The 16,502-nt window shown below is 39.6% G+C and overlaps 1 protein-coding gene across 7 annotated transcripts in view; it reads left to right on the top strand.

Annotated features, from left to right (window-relative positions):
- LOC107669652 (triple functional domain protein-like) overlaps positions 1 to 16,181 on the top strand; it is a 50,360-nt gene extending 34,179 nt beyond the window's left edge. For 4 of the 7 annotated variants that reach the window (XM_016462016.1, XM_016462025.1, XM_016461989.1 and 1 more), the window contains 21 exons: positions 4,117 to 4,212; positions 4,312 to 4,460; positions 4,548 to 4,614; positions 4,705 to 4,808; positions 4,957 to 5,026; positions 5,120 to 5,209; positions 5,415 to 5,507; positions 5,598 to 5,648; positions 6,224 to 6,301; positions 6,406 to 6,597; positions 6,712 to 6,892; positions 7,175 to 7,920; positions 10,128 to 10,375; positions 10,509 to 10,650; positions 10,751 to 10,778; positions 10,877 to 11,039; positions 11,285 to 11,406; positions 11,498 to 11,576; positions 11,670 to 11,870; positions 11,970 to 12,108; positions 13,587 to 16,181. In XM_016462016.1, the coding sequence (XP_016317502.1) occupies positions 4,117 to 4,212; positions 4,312 to 4,460; positions 4,548 to 4,614; positions 4,705 to 4,808; positions 4,957 to 5,026; positions 5,120 to 5,209; positions 5,415 to 5,507; positions 5,598 to 5,648; positions 6,224 to 6,301; positions 6,406 to 6,597; positions 6,712 to 6,892; positions 7,175 to 7,920; positions 10,128 to 10,375; positions 10,509 to 10,650; positions 10,751 to 10,778; positions 10,877 to 11,039; positions 11,285 to 11,406; positions 11,498 to 11,576; positions 11,670 to 11,870; positions 11,970 to 12,108; positions 13,587 to 14,132 (3,585 nt within the window). In that variant the 3' untranslated portion in view covers positions 14,133 to 16,181. Of the gene's footprint in view, positions 1 to 4,116; positions 4,213 to 4,311; positions 4,461 to 4,547; positions 4,615 to 4,704; positions 4,809 to 4,956; positions 5,027 to 5,119; positions 5,210 to 5,414; positions 5,508 to 5,597; positions 5,649 to 6,223; positions 6,302 to 6,405; positions 6,598 to 6,711; positions 6,893 to 7,174; positions 7,921 to 10,127; positions 10,376 to 10,508; positions 10,651 to 10,750; positions 10,779 to 10,876; positions 11,040 to 11,284; positions 11,407 to 11,497; positions 11,577 to 11,669; positions 11,871 to 11,969; positions 12,109 to 13,586 lie in introns of those variants that run through there. The other 3 variants (XM_016461999.1, XM_016461983.1, XM_016462034.1) reach the window with 3 other exon arrangements.
- Positions 16,182 to 16,502: the final 321 nt, after the last annotated feature.

The following is a 16,502-nucleotide window of genomic DNA, read 5'->3' on the forward strand; positions in this document are numbered from 1 at the left end:
TTTTTTCAAAAAATAACTTTTCATATTACTCATTTTTTTACTGATGTTGTATGACATTTCAGACATAGTAAAATTGACTAAAATTAATGAATATGACATGGCAAAAAAAATCACAAAATTTAAAGGGCATTTTGGTCTTAAGACAGTCACTATAACTAAAAACATGGCTCTTTGCTTGCCTCTTTTTTTTTTCTTCTTCAGTTGTCAGGTGGTTGTGAGCTCACAGTGGTCATCCATGACTTCATGGCCGGTAACAGTAATGAACTGACAGTGCGAAGGGGACAGACAGTAGAGGTACTAGAGAGGCTCCACGATAAGCCCGACTGGTGCTTGGTGCGGACCACTGACCGTTCCCCTGCCCTGGAAGGTCTGGTTCCCTGTGCCATGCTCTGTATCGCCCACTCCCGCAGCAGCATGGAGATGGAGGGCATCTTTAACCACAAAGGTGGGCAAATGTCCGAAACGCTTCCTAATAATCCACACAGACCTGTGTCAGATAATAATCACAAGCTTTTCTGTATTTTTCCAGACGCGCTTTCTGTGTGCAGTAACGATGCCATCTTGCCAGGCTCCTCTGCCACCCTGCAGCCAGGTCATGTGATGGGCTCCCAGAGTTCCCCTGGGCCCAAACGCACTGGCAACACATTAAGGAAATGGCTGACCAGTCCTGTGAGGAGACTCAGCAGTGGTAAAGCCGACGGCCACGTGAAGAAGCTGGCGCACAAACACAAGAAGAGCCGTGACGTCAGAAAGAGCGCAGACGCAGGTTTGCAGAAAGACTCTGATGACAGCGCAGCCACGCCACAGGATGAGACTCTGGAAGAGGTTTAAATGTTATTCATACTTTTTCAAAGCTGGTCTTACTGGCTTTCTGAATATATAGCCTAATTTATGGTTTTGTCCCTGAACCTCCACAGAGGGTGCGTAACGAGGGTCTGAGCAGCGGGACTCTCTCCAAATCATCGTCGTCAGGAATGCAGAGCTGTGGAGAGGAAGAGGGAGAGGAAGGAGCTGATACTGTGCCACTTCCTCCACCCATGGCCATCCAGCAGCACAGCCTCTTCCAGCCGGATGCACAGGATGACAAGGTGAGCCGGCACATGACAGAGCAGAGGGGGGCGACAGAGGAGGGGGGTTGGTACGAGTGAGTCACTAGTTTAGATTTTGCTTGTTTGTTTTTTTTTGGGGGGGGGGGTTTAACGTCTGCCAAACGTTAAACCTCAATCCTTTTAGAGATCCTCAAATCAGTACTGTGTGCCCCCGCTTCCAAATGTTAAACCTCAATCCTTTTAGAGATCCTCAAATCAGTACTGTGTGCCCCCGCTTTAAATAATATCTTCTCCTGGTATATGCAGTCTTTACTGGGGTCCATATGACAAGATTTCTATTTCGGGTTTAAAATGATCAGAAAAACAGTTTTCACATGAATTGAATTTCACAGTCACACATGAATTGGAACTGAGCTAGAACTGGAAAACTGAAATTGAAACCCATCACACTTGGCAGTAACACGCAGCTTTTAAGACTGGATCATTTGGAAATAGTCATGAATGAATTCATATCACATTTATTAAGCTTGAAATGTTTCTTCGCAATCAATCAACAATTTCATATTTTTTATTGAATTATTCTTGTTTTTCTCATTTCTCTCCCAAAGAAAGTGTTTTTTTTTTTTTTTTTTTCTTTTTCCCAACATTACTGAGGGGTTTGCCGTTAAATAAATTGCAGTATATGACAAAGTATTTTTAACTATCCATTTGCAGTTTTGCAATCAGGTTTTTATCCAATCACACAGTGTTTTGGAATGAAGGTGTAAATGCAATATGGCTAAAAATGTCTAGACCAGTGGTTCTAAATTATGGAGTCCAAGCAAACTTTCAAGGGGTCCACTAAGTGACTTCAAAGTATTTAAATTAATAAATTATTATTAATATATTGAAATAATCTAACACTAAATTAAAATAAAGATCAACAAAACAAAATGAATTGTGGTTCACTACTTTAATATGTCAACACTACCAGTTCTTTTAAATAAGAAGTTGAAAACAAGCAGTTCTGTCATAATTACTATAGAAATACTTGTAATATCATACATTGGGAGAAGGAGGATCCTTCAAATATTGTGTTGGGCAGTGGGAGGCCTTCGAGTCAACAAGGTTGAAAACCACTGGTCTACATACAATCTGAACATGAAATGCATGTTAATGCCAGCCTTAGAGATAGAGTTTTTTTTTCCTTACATAGAATATAAATCAGGGATTCTCAAATCTGGCCCACGAGATCCACTTTCCTGCAGAGTTTAGCTCTAACCCTAATCAAACACACCTGAGCATTCTCTTCAGGATCATTAGAAAATCAAAGGTAGGTGAGTTTGATCAGGGTTGGAGCTAAACTCTGCAGCGCATTGGCCCTCCAGGGCAAGATTTGAGGAACCCTGATATAAATCTTCGTCCTATAGTCTCTTTTATAATGGCTACAGTGGGATGAAATGCTCGAGTTATAGCTGGTCTCATCGCTGCTCAAGAACAGCTTGTGACACTAATTTGTTTTTCTCTTTTGTTTTGTTTGGGCTGTATTGTTTGCCATAGCATTACGTTGATTTGTGTCCTGTCTTTGTTTTATCTCAGTTCCCATACCTCTCCATCTGACTCCTCCCTTTCTGGCCTCCCTCCTTTCATATCACTTTTCATTGCTTTCTTTTCCCATAACCCCCGGCTTATCAAAAGATCCAAGAACCCCCTTCTTTCTACTTTTATTTGCTGTCTTTTTTTGGTTCTTGTTTTTTTGGTAGAGATTTAGAAGCAGACCACTTCCTGAGAATTCCACTTTGAAGTAGTGTTCTTTTAGAAGCGGATTCCTCATTTTGGTTTGATACTGTTATTCCACTTTCATCTAGACAAGACTCTTTCTGTTGTTTAAATCTTTCTGATTTAAACTTAGAACCTCAAAATGCCCTTACTCATCCTTTTCATTTTTTTCTATCTTCTAAATTTGTTTTACTTATTTTATGTTGTTGTATATATACAGTATATATATATATATATATATATATATATATACTGTATATATACAACAAAAAGTCCCACCTTTAATTGATTGTCCTTCTAACGAGCTGCTTTATGATCGGACTGGGTTCCTCAAACACTTTCAAATGCAGCTTCAGAGTATCAGGGCACATGTGGTGTTAGAAGTACGTGTGCAGGTCTATGCAAATGTGAACATTAGGGAGCTGCGATTCTGTAGAAAGAGGGTCATGTGCCTTACAATGACTGAATCTCAGAGACCACCCTCACTCTTTACCCCTTTAACCAACCCTCCAAACTCCGCCCATTCACACCCCTCCCCCCTTCCTTCTGTGCTTATCACCTCATTATTCACTCTGCTGTCTGATTGGCCTGTAAAAGCTAAGCAGACCTGAGGCCACACCCAGACACAAATTGGAAAGTCTGGAAGGCACAGCAAGGGTGAGACTTTCTGCTGGATTTCCCTCTATTTCTATTTGATGAATGTTTTTGATTGCCAGTTTACAAACCTAAAGTAAAGAAACCCACCGCCTATCTCAGGTGTCGAGCATCAAGCTTTTGTGAACCTAAAGTCTATAATTTACATTTTTTTTAACATCAAGTGTGATCATCCATATGAATTTAAGACCCCATGAAATGCAGCAGGTTTCTTTCCTATTTTGGTCTTTTTGGTTGCAAGATAAAGACTGTAAATTTTATGTGTGCTAAAGAGTATGTTAATATATTGATATCACACATGACATTTTTTGTCCATTTTAAACCATTTTGATTTCATGGGGCCTTTTTTTTATGAATAATTGGTACAGCTTTGGTTGAAATCAAAATATCTCCCGTTTGCAAATGCAGACTTTGTATGAATCACATCATAATATTACCGTTAGTTACAGATGCATTCAACATAAGGCTAAAAAGCTATTGTAACTTCTGTAATAAACAAAAAATTGCATAAATGTCCTTGAGGGCAAAGACAATAAACTAGATCCTAAATCCATGCCTGAATGAATCCCGATTACAGTTTAGCTCCACATGGTTCATATTTCCTCTGTCATTCAGTCTGGCTTTCTTCCCTCTTTCACTCTCTTTATTTCTGCAGACCTCTTCCCGTCTCTCCGTCCGACTCTCCAGTTCTGAAACCCCCAGCGCTGCAGAGTTAGTCAGTGCCATTGAGGAGCTGGTCAAAAGCAAAATGGTAAGAAGTGCACAGATATATATATATATATAATATAATATAATGCTACAATATAGCCATCATATTATTTGGCTGGACTGATTTCTCATGTCCACACAGGCTCTGGAGGACAGACCCAGCTCTTTGTCTGTGGAGCAAGGGGACAGCAGCAGCCCCTCTTTCAACCCATCTGATAACTCCCTCCTCTCTTCCTCCTCTCCGATCGATGAGATAGAGGAACGCAAGACCGGCTTTCTCAAGAGACGGCAGTATGTCATCATGCTTTTCTCTCTCTCTCTGTTATTGTCCTCATTCATTGTCAGTGTCTATAACACGTGTCCCCTTTCTCCTTTTAGTTACGTTTTGCTGGAACTGATCGAGACAGAGAGGGACTATGTGAGAGATCTCAGTTTGGTCGTGGAGGTAAATGAACACTGTTCACGGGATGCTGAGATACAGGGAGTGATCATGTGGCTAGATCTGAAGTGCATACTTGTGTTGTGTGTCTGGTAGGGCTACATGACCAGGATGAGGGAGGATGGAGTTCCAGATGATATGAAAGGAAAAGACAAAATAGTTTTTGGAAACATTCAGCAGATATACGACTGGCACAAAGAGTAAGTATCTAGTTTGTGATGTATTATATTTTCCGTTATTTTTAAATGATGGACATTGATGGGGGGAAAATCTGCAATTTTATGGCAGTTCATTTCCAGCAGATTTATTACAGATTTTGAAGAGATTTTTTAATCCTTAATGTTTCAGTTTCTTCCTGGGAGAGTTTGAGAAGTGCCTTGAGGATCCTGACTGGCTGGGCCCTCTCTTCGTCAAACATGTAACATTTTTAAGCTTTTTTTTAGGCAACCAAACAAACTTTTTTTCTGTAATATGATATTGTACATACTCATGAACTCATCATGCCTTTCAGGAGAGGAGACTGCACATGTACATTGTTTACTGCCAGAACAAACCTAAATCTGAGCTTATTGTCTCAGAGTATATCGACACCTATTTTGAGGTGCGTAACTGAAGTCTTTAGTCTGATTTGAACATAATTTCTGCCCATTATAGAGCTTGCATTTCCTTATGAAATATATTTAGCATTTATGTCCGTAAACCATCAAATCGAAATCACATAGAACGTAATGAAACATTTATAATGTGATATTGAATAAATGCATTATATATAAGCATCAAGATCTGTTTTTGACCCTCTCTTGCAGGATCTGAAGCAGCGTCTGGGTCACAGGCTTCAGATCACTGATCTGCTCATTAAACCCGTGCAGAGAATCATGAAGTACCAGCTGCTGCTTAAGGTTTGTCCATCTGGTCCAGTGCATCTCATTGTTTTAGCCCTATTGACAGAGTTGATTCTGATGTCTCTGTTTTGGTTTATTTATTTCCAGGATTTCCTCAAATTTTCCAAAAAAGTTGGAATTGATTCAGTAGAATTGGAGGTTAGTTTTTTCTATGCTATATACTACAATTCAAAAGTTTAGGATCAATAAGGCGTTTTAAATGTTTTTGTCCTATTGTAATTTGATCAAAAAACGCAACAATATTGTAAAATATTATTGCAATTTAAAACTGTTTTCTATTTTAATATATTTTAAAATGTAATTTATTCCTGTGAATACAAAGCTGAATTTTCAGTGGCCATTACTCCAGTCTTCAGTCACATTATCCTTCAGAAATCATTCTAATATGCAGATTTGCAGCTCAAGAAATATTTCTTATTATTATCAATGTTGAAAACAGTTTTAGTAGTTTTAATAACAGCTTAATATTTTGTTCTTAGATGAGTAGTAGAAGTATAAATCTTTCTTTTGTAACATAATAAATATCTTTACTGTCACTTTAGATCAAGTTAATGTGTCCTTGTCAAATAAATGTATAAATAAATTTATAAAAATAAAAAAAACGTATCAACCCAAACTTGTGTGTTTATATATGTATAAGCAATATGTATATTTATATATTGATTGGTTGCGTCATATGTATTTATACTGATGAAGTTATTGATGTGTTGTAGAAAGCGGTTGAGGTCATGTGCATTGTACCAAAAAGATGCAACGACATGATGAATGTTGGTCGACTCCAGGGATTTGATGTAAGATTGCTGTGACCTTTTTTGTCAATAGATTATTATCAAGAATAATTGTAGTCTTTTACATGTGAATTAATTCATTTGATCGGTCTCTCTGTCCTTCACAGGGAAAGATCATTGCTCAGGGGCGTCTCCTCCTGCAGGACACCTTCATGGTGGCTGAACCGGATGGTGGCCTGCTGAACAGAATGAAGGAGAGAAGAGTCTTCCTCTTTGAGCAGATTGTCATCTTCAGTGAACCTTTAGATAAAAAGAGGGGCTTCTCGATGCCTGGTTACCTGTACAAATACAGCATCAAGGTACAGGCATCCTCGTCTGACAGTTTCATGGTTTCTAATTTTATCGTGCCAGATTCGGTGATAAATATAAAATTGTATAAAGAAGATCAAAACATTCTGTTTGTGTGTGTATAGGTGAGCTGTCTGGGTCTTGAGGATAGTGTGGATGGAGACCCATGTAAATTCGCACTGACCTCTAGAACGTCCAATGTCAGCAAAGAGGCCTTTATTCTGCACTCAAACCACCCTGGAGTCCGACAAGTCTGGATGCTGCAGATCAGCCAAATCCTGGAGAGCCAATGCAATTTCCTCAATGGTACAGCAACCAGCAATACTTTTAAGCATATATAAGTCTTTAAATCATCTAGAAATCATCTTGAAATAATAAAGTGTTATATTCATGTCAAGTTCATGAAGTCTAATGCATTAGCTAATGCTAATGAATTGATCCCCATTGTAAAGTTTTCACTTGCGATATCTTTAGGTTTGTTTTGCAAGTGTTTTCTTGCCTGTTACACCCTCATAAAATCGGGATAATCTGAGCTGTTATGCTCATGTGCAAATTCATTGTCCTCACTAGATGTCTTTCCTCCTGTAGTGCTTACATCTCCTATAGACTACCAGAGGAACCATGTCGAGGGGCCTGGTGTCTCAGGCAGCATACAGGCTGGAGGTAGCGGGGGTCAGGTCATGGTCCCTGGAGGAGGCGGAGGGGCCCCGGCTGGGTCTGGCTCCCGCCCCTCCCGTATCCCCCAGCCCTCGCGCTTGCCTCAGCCGCTCCGTCATCACTCTCCCGCCCTGGGGCCCGGAGCCCATGAGCCTGATGGCCCCGACAAAATATCAGGTATGTCCCCGAGACCTCTCTCCAGGGGTCCTTCACCCTCTTGCACCACAGAGCCTGATCCAAAGGTGAAGGTTCCTGCGAGCCCTCACCCCAAACAGACGGACTCTACAGAAAGCGCTTCCAAAGAGAGCAGGGATGGAGTCGGCACGGCCCAGATCCCTCGGGCCACCGTGGCCCCGCTAGGACTGGTCAAACCCAGACCTGGAACGGTCTCGCCCATGGCCTCCCCATTAGCCACACCTGCTTTCAAAGACTCCATCCCACCCTGCAGTCCTGGGCCAAAGACAGGTGGCAGCTCCACCTCGTTCTGGAGCTCCGTTCCTGCTTCCCCCGCCAGCAGGCCTGGTTCCTTTACTTTCCCTGGGGAAGCATGTGACACACTGGGATGGCAAAACCAGAACCAAAGTCACCGGCATTCCACCCACAGTAAGGACGCAGACCGAATGAGTACCTGCTCTTCTGCCAGTGAGCAATCTGTCCAGTCCACTCAGAGCAACGGGGTAAGAGACACTCCTGCCCCGGTCGACCGCAGTGCTTCAGCTCAACTCTGCTCCTGTCTTCCCTCATGAATGACTCTCTAACCCACCTGGATTCTGTCTGATTTCTGCCTCTCCTAACCTGGTTTCTACTCTGTGGACTTCCAACAGATCCTTTGCTCTGCATCTCAGAATTCTAACACAGTTCTGCTTCTGGCCAGATACTAACTGTTTATGGAGTTGTAAAACAAGAACCAGGTTTTCCCTTCCTTAAAAAGAAGCTCTTAACTTCAAGCTTTCTTTGTGGTGTGTACAAGACAATCAGCTTTTCCTAAAGACTAAAAGTATGGTCACGTTTACTGTTGTTTTCTGAATATTTGTGGGTGAAATACAGTAATTTCAATAGGAATCACCACGAGTGGGAATTTTGCATCAGGGTGAAAGATTTCTGGACACAGATTTCTTAAAAGGATAGTACTCACCCTCATGTCATTCCAAACCTGTAAGACCTTCGTTCATCTTCGGAACACAAATTAAGATATTTTTGATGAAATCCGAGTTTTCTGACCCTCCATAGACAGCAACGCAACTACCACATTCAAGGCTCAGAAAGGTAGTAAGGACATCGTTAAAATAGTTCATGTAATATCAGTGCTTCAACCGTAATGTTATGAAGCTACGAGAATACTTCTGTGTGCAAAGTAAACAAAAATAATGATTTTATTCAACAATTCTACTCTTCCATGTCAGTTTTTGACGCACATTCATGAGTGTACCACGACACATGTGCAGCACATCCGGGGTTCTACGTCAGAACGCACGTCGAAGACTGACTTGGAAGAGAAGAATTTGTTGAATGAAGTCGTTATTTTTTGTTTTCTTTGTGCACAAAAAGTATTCTCTTAGCTTCATAAAATTAAGGTTGAACCATTGATGTCACAATGTAACAATGTCCTTTCTACCTTTCTGGGCCTTGAAAAATGGAGGGTCAGAAAGCTCTCGGATTTCATCAAAAATATCTTAATTTGTGTTCCGAAGATGAACGAAGGTCTTGTGTGTAATTAATTACAGAATTTTCATTTTTGGGTGAACTATCCCTTAAATGGCTCAAATTAGTCACATGGATTTGCTACATTGACCACAGAGAGCTGCTTGATTTGAAAGTGATTTCTGTGTGAGCTTTGCTTCATAAATCGATTCACTACACTATTGACAATAGACACTGGGCTTTTTTTTGTCCACAAAATTTTGCTAATGTGACTGCATCTTAACACAGTTAATCTTACAAATCTAATGCAGGAAACATCTGTGGATGTTTTGATTCTGCCTATCATGTGACCTGCTTCCGAATTTGAGATCTTTTTAACAGGCTACTGTAACTAACATGGGTTCTTGTCTCACTTTCTTTTCTGTTTCTTATCTTTTCTTTGACTATTCTTGTTTAATAATGCATGTTTTCAATGCAGTGCACTTGCAGAGTTAATCAAAAGCTGTTAATCAAAAGTTGTGAATATTATTGAGCATGGGAGTTATGGAATGTTTTGTCATCTAATACCAAAAATGAAATCCAAAACATACATTTATGATGAATATACTAGCCCTCATGTTCTGTTTGGGGTCTGAGAGACCTCAAGGCTCTATTTTGTTACAATTGAAGCATCAAGCTCAAATGTTTCCTAATATAATGAAGACTGATTTCAAATTGATAAAATACTTAAAATGTCCTCCATAACAAATATTGCAATATTTCTATGGGAGAGACCCAAAAACATATAAACATTTATTAAACAATTATTTAAATTAAAGATAAAAATAAGAATTTATTTATAAAATCATCATTTTCTGATTGTTTACATTTACAATAAATTATTGTATTTTTTTATAGTATGTTGTTTCTATGGTCAAATTAACCATAAACAGAAACAACATTGTTACCAAAAATAATGACCTTTATTTAAAAATAATAATGCTTACATCAATAACACTTAAATATACTGGGTTTTGGGTAGGGCACCGGAACAAATTGCAAGAAATTTTAAGAGGACAAAAGAAGCAATTTTCTAACTTTTTTAAAACACATTTAAACAGAACATCAGGGTTAATAAGTAAATGTGGAAATACTGTCATTTACCCCCAGGAAAACCTACAGTGTTGTACAGTACAGGTATTTGTGTTAAAGGTATAAGGTGTCTCCGATACTAAGACCTGTATGTGTGTCTGTTTGTCCACAGAGTGAAAGCAGCAGCAGCAGTAATATCTCCACCATGTTGGTGACTCAGGACTATGTGGCTCTGAAAGAGGATGAGATAAATGTAGGTCAAGGGGAGGTGGTGCAGATCCTGGCCTCCAATCAGCAGAACATGTTCTTGGTGTTTCGTGCCGCTACCGACCAATGCCCAGCCGCCGAGGGCTGGATCCCTGGATACGTGCTGGGCCACACCTCCGCCATTATCCCTGATGTACCAGAGGGGACCATTAAGTAAGAGCTCGCCTCTAACCATTTACATAACACATTCTGCAATAAAATCAAACCTATTTTTGTTACAGGCCTTTAGTGGTTATCATCTGTTGGATATTTAACATGTTTTTTAACATAATGGGTTACTTTCCAGCAGGAAATCATCATCGTGGCATACATCCCTCCGTATCCGTAAGAAGTCCGAGAAAAGAGAGAAGGAAAATAAAAAAGAGGCCAAGCTTGAAAATGGATACAGGAAATCCAGAGAGGGACTAACCAACAAGGTCTCTGTAAAGGTAACACTAATGAAAACACAAACAAATCTGTCTCTAATGTTATTTTCTAGAAAAATCCCTCAGAAAAAATGTATGCTCAACTTTGTTTTCCATTTTGCAGCTTCTAAATCCCAATTATATCTATGATGGTAAGTTCAAAATATTGATTAAGTGCATCATTCTGTTTGTTTAGAATTATAAAAAAGTCAAACATAATAAGGGGTTGACGTGGATCTTTTTCCTCCAGTTCCCCCGGAGATCCTCGTCCCGCTGAGTGATGTGACCTGTGATAAAGGGGAGTGTGTCACTCTGAGGTGTAAAGTGTGTGGCCGCCCCAAAGCCACAGTCACATGGAAGGGACCCGATCAGAAAACACTCACCAGCAATGGCCACTTTAGCATAGTCTACAGGTGCGGACAAACAGGAAAAAAAAGAAATGTCTTTCAGTTTTGGTGATATCCGTACAGTATATAATGTTATTATTTTGTTAATATACGTTTATTTACTGCTTTATTTTAAGGACCTCATAAATAGTTATTTGATTCATTTTAATTTGATCTTATTCGATTTTTTTGTAGTTATTAAACTCCGTTTTTGCTAATGTTAATGGTTTTGTTTTCTGCATAAATCATTATTTCTTTCCGCTGCATCGCAGTGAGACTGGCGAGGCCACTCTGCGTATCGTAGGTGTGACCTCAGAGGATGATGGCATGTACACCTGCATTGCAACGAATGACATAGGCAGTGTGACATCATCAGCCAGTCTCAGAGTGTTGGGTAAGAATGTGTTCTCATTCAAACAGTCCACCTGGTGTTTCAAAGATTTATTTGTGCAAGGCTATGAACTTAACTGGACTGCCTTTCACAGGAACTACTAGCGATGGAATCCGGGTCATGTGGAAAGACAACTTTGAGTCCTTCTACACTGAGGTAGCAGAGCTGGGCAGGTGAGACACATGGGAATTTATACACTCATATGGATTCCCCTATAAAAACCAGGGCAACATTGCAATTGTGTTAATGTTGCTTCTGTCTCTTAGGGGAAGGTTTTCTGTAGTAAAACGCTGTGACCAGAGGGGATCAAAGCGCACAGTAGCGGTCAAGTTTGTGAATAAGAAACTCATGAAGCGAGACCAGGTCACCCACGAGTTCAGCGTCCTACAGAGACTCCAGCACCCTCACCTAGTCAGACTACTGGACACCTTTGAGACCTCCAGCAGCTATGCACTGGTCCTTGAGATGTGAGAGCTCACAAACACACATACACACACTTTAATATCAGAATGGACTGTGTCACACTCAGATATGTTTGTGACCGTGTGTATTGTGTGATTGCACAGGTCTGATCAGGGCCGTCTACTGGACTACATTGTGAGCTGGGGGAACCTCACTGAGGAAAAAGTGGCCTTTTACCTCCGGGACATTTTAGAAGCTTTGCAATACCTGCACAACTGCAGAATAGTTCATCTGGATTTAAAGGTCAGTGTTACATACCTAATATTATATATATCACTTTTTAATAAATACTTATAAAATTGTCCCTTTTAATGTATTAATACATAAAATGTAAAGTATCAATAAATACATGTAATCAAATATTGAATAAACAATTAATAGATAAAATATAAAGCATTAATAAATATTATTAAACAATAAATATAAGCTAATAAAACATATTTTTATAATAAATTGTATGCTATTTTATTTTATTTTTTTCTTTTGAACACTTACATGATTACTATATTTTTTATTTTTATGTAAAGCACTTTGAATTATCATTGTCTATTGAATGTGCTATATAAATAAACTTGCCTTGCCTCAAATAAACAAATAAATTAAATAGTGTTTTATGTTTTAGATTTTATTTATATTAATTAGCATGCTGGCATCATGCTCTCTTTAAAAGTTTTATGTCTCTAAATTCATTTTTAAAGCACTGCTGCAGCAATACACCTTTAGATAGATGTTTTTGAACAAAAGGATGTCGTTCTGTTTGGGCACTTCTTAAAGGGATAGTTCACCCCAAAATGAAAATTCTGTCATTAATCACTCACCTTCATGTCGTTCCAAACCCGTAAGACCTTTGTTCATCTTCGGAACACAAATTAATATATTTTTCAAATCTGAGAGCTCTCTGACCCCGCATAGACAGCAATGCAACTGCAATGTTCCCAGTCCCAGAAACGTAGCAAGGACATCGGTAAAACAGTCCATGTGACATCAGTGGCTACGAGCTACGAGAATACTTTTTGTGCACAAAGAAAAAGAAAATAACATAATTTATTCAACAATTCTTCTCCATAAGTTACCGTCTTCCAGCATTTTGGAGAGTACCACCATATGCACAATGTAATCAGCGCTGTTTACACTGAGGAGAAAATGCGTGCATGCTGAACGTACACAACGCTGATTAAGTTGATTATGTTCTGGGGAAAGCGCGCACAAGCGTCATGGTACTCTCCAAAATGGTGGAAGACAGTAACTCGGGGAGAAGAACGGTTGAATAAATTGCTATTTTTGTTTTCTTTGCGCACAAAAAGTATTCTTGTAGCTTTGCAAAATTGAAGTTGAGCCACTGATGTCACATGGACTGTTTTATCGATGTCCTTGCTATGTTTCTGGGACTGGGAACATTTCAGTTGTGTTGCTGTCTTTGGAGGGTCAGAGAGCTCTCACATTTCATCAAAAATATCTTAATTTGTGTTCCGAACATGAACGAAGGTCTTTGGGGTTCGGAACGACATGAGGGTAAGTAATTAATGACTATTTTTGGGTGAACTGTCCATTTAAGAAACGTGAGATCTGGTGGACCGAAAATCAGCTTATTTATTCAAGGATTCCCTACAAGAGTTCTAGAACTGGTCATTCAGACAACCTACAGACTAGTTTATTTTAAAAAATCTTTCTTTGCACAATCCTACTTACAAAGTGATGCTAATTTCCCACTTTCTGATCAGCCTGAAAACCTTGTGGTGGAGCAGAGCCCCTCCCAGCCGATGGTGAAACTGACGGACTTCGGCGATGCAGTGCAGCTGAACTCGACTCCCTACGTTCACCCTCTGCTGGGCAGCCCAGAGTTTGCGGCCCCCGAGCTGGTTCTCGGGGATCCCATCTCTCTCTCCTCTGACTTATGGAGTCTGGGCGTGGTGACGTACGTGATGCTGAGCGGGGCGTCTCCGTTCTTGGACGAGAGCGTGGAGGAGACGTGCCTCAACATCTGCCGCCTAGACTTCAGTTTCCCCGACGACTACTTTCAGGGCGTGAGCCAGGCGGCACGGGATTTCGTGTGCCTGCTTCTCAGGACCGAATCTTCCAAGCGGCCCCCAGCTGCCACCTGCCTGCAGGATCCCTGGCTGAGACCCGGAGGTGGCCGTCGCTCGGCCGAATGCATCGATACCTCTAGACTCATCTCCTTCATCGATCGGCGCAAACACCAGAACGACCTGCGGCCTCTCGTGGGCATAAGAGTCTTCCTGCAAAGCAGGCTACAGCCCAGGATCTGACCCAAGAAACGTGATCTCATCCTCTTCCTGATGCCAATTAAGAAGACTTCAGTCCTGAGCCTATCAAAATGTGTGCTGACAACCATATCTGCCAATCAGAGCCTTCGTCGGCAGACAAGATTTTAGATCGTTAGTCCTTTCCCAGTTTGCTGCTGCCTTGTTTCCAATTTCATGAAAACTTTTACGCAGAGATGAAAACAATGGAATATAAATATATATATAATATTTCTCTGATTTGCTGAATGATCAACAAATCTACATAAATGGACTAATATTTTGTGTAGAACAAAACGTGGCAGAAGTTTTTGAAGAGAGCGATGCAAATGCAATTTAGCGAGGAGAACAACCTTTTTTCCCTTTCTGTTTTGCCTGAGCCAGAGAGCAAGAGGCTGTTTTTGTGCTTTTACAGCGTTCGAACATTTCTTAAAGAACCTTTAGAGAAAAATGAACAGCGCATAATAACGATGACATTTTCAGGTACATCTTTCAATAAAATCAGTTACATCAACTCAAGTCTAAATGAACGCAACACACAAATCGTGAGCAGATGAGTAGTTGAAGCATTTTAAGTGAAAGCTTGTTTTGGTCTCCTACTGTAATTATTTGCTTATTTCAACAATGATGATTACGCCACATTTAGCTGCGAAATGTTTAATGGCTGCAAGTCTTTTTTTGATTTACTACGACTAGAACAAACTGTTGTGCAATCTACAGATGTATACGCCTTATTCTATACTATGTGTCTGCCCTGTTTCTTTCTTTCTTTCTTTTTAAATGCAATGTCACAAGGGTGGAGAGCAGAACTCCAGTGGGAGACAGCCATAGGACGGCCAGACGTCTGAGCTCATCAGCATTGAAGAATGACTGAATACTGTAAATGCACTCGCGTTGTTTCCAGTTCTTATCACGTGCAATGTTGCAGCTTCAAAGGTTTATGCAACTATTTATGAAGACATCCGTTATACCTTTAATAAAAGCGTAGAATAGCACGTACTCGGTACTGCAGTTCTGCTGTTGTTTATTTAATCTGGTCTTTATTGTTAAGTATTAAAGCCCTGTCATTCTACAGGGATGTTGTCTACATGGCACTTATGCTAGTCACTTTTCTGTTGATATACGTATTGGTATGCCAAAGCTCTCCATGCTTTATGAGAATTCGTTTTTCTTTTTGTTCCCTGACAAACATTTTACACCTTAGGTAGCTATGACTGGTTGTTTACACGAGTTATTCATAGCTTTACATTTGGGAAGAATTGTTTTTCTTTGTTTATTTTCCTCGGTGTCCATGTTATAGACATTTCACAGATCAAACTTTTTATTTTTTGTGCATTATTGGAGTATTTCTGAAACGCACCTCCCATTTAGACTAGGCAGTCCTTGACATGAGAATAATTTGGTCATAGCAAGATATCATGGACAAAAAAATGGGAAGCCTTTCAATTATGATATTTATCTTCTCATATAGATAGTTTTAATGCAAATGTAGGTCCTTTAGTTTTAAGGCTTCTGATAGTTTTTGGTGACAGGTTAGTCATAAGAAGCTTTCAACAGTTTAAATTGTCACTGGAATGAATGGTTTGCAGTCTGTAACCATTGGCCTGTTGTTCTCAGTGCGTTGATTTCCAGTGATCCTCGCGTCATACATCAGTCAACTGTTATATTTGAGATTTTGAAGCGTTCTGAAATGTTTGAGTGCTGGACAGTGACTCTTTCCCGGTAGGAAGGAACATTGTTAATTCATCTGTATAGACCCATATCGTGTCCTCTAATTTATTTGTCATTGTAAAGTTGTACAGATGCCTTTACAGCGTGGGAACTTGGACTGGATACATTTTTTAAAGTGTTTCATTGAATGTCTAATTTTAGTTCTGATCTCATTGTATTTGAATGTATGCATTATCATTTTAGACTTGTTTTATTTGGATTATTTTATACTTTTTGCATGTGTATATTTCTTTGTACAGAAACCATAAGTGTTTTCGCGATATGTGCTGTAAATATTTTCAGTTTTATCATCAGTTATTTTGAAATTAAACATAATGGAACATTCTCATGGCTGCATGCTGTGCTTTATTCTGTTTTGGTTTAAATTTTTAAGATGCTGATTGAAAACAATGCCGATTTGTAAACACTATTTGAAGATTTGGGTTGGGCACCAAGAACTGTTTTCATTTATTATTGCTTTCATCAAGAAATAATAAATAACAATTATTGGAACATTCAGTTCCATTATTGTTTCTTAAAGTGAATGGAAAGCCAAACTGTTCCTTGAACTCCTATTCACAACAACAGCGATACTGAATTTACAGCATGAACCATACAGTGGTGTCTAATACCAAAAAGAATGGCTCTTCTTCATAGTGCATCAAC

The sequence above is a fragment of the Sinocyclocheilus anshuiensis genome, unplaced genomic scaffold (assembly GCF_001515605.1).
Source record: "Sinocyclocheilus anshuiensis isolate Anshui unplaced genomic scaffold, SAMN03320099.WGS_v1.1 scaffold253, whole genome shotgun sequence".
Taxonomy (NCBI): Eukaryota; Metazoa; Chordata; class Actinopteri; order Cypriniformes; family Cyprinidae; genus Sinocyclocheilus; species Sinocyclocheilus anshuiensis.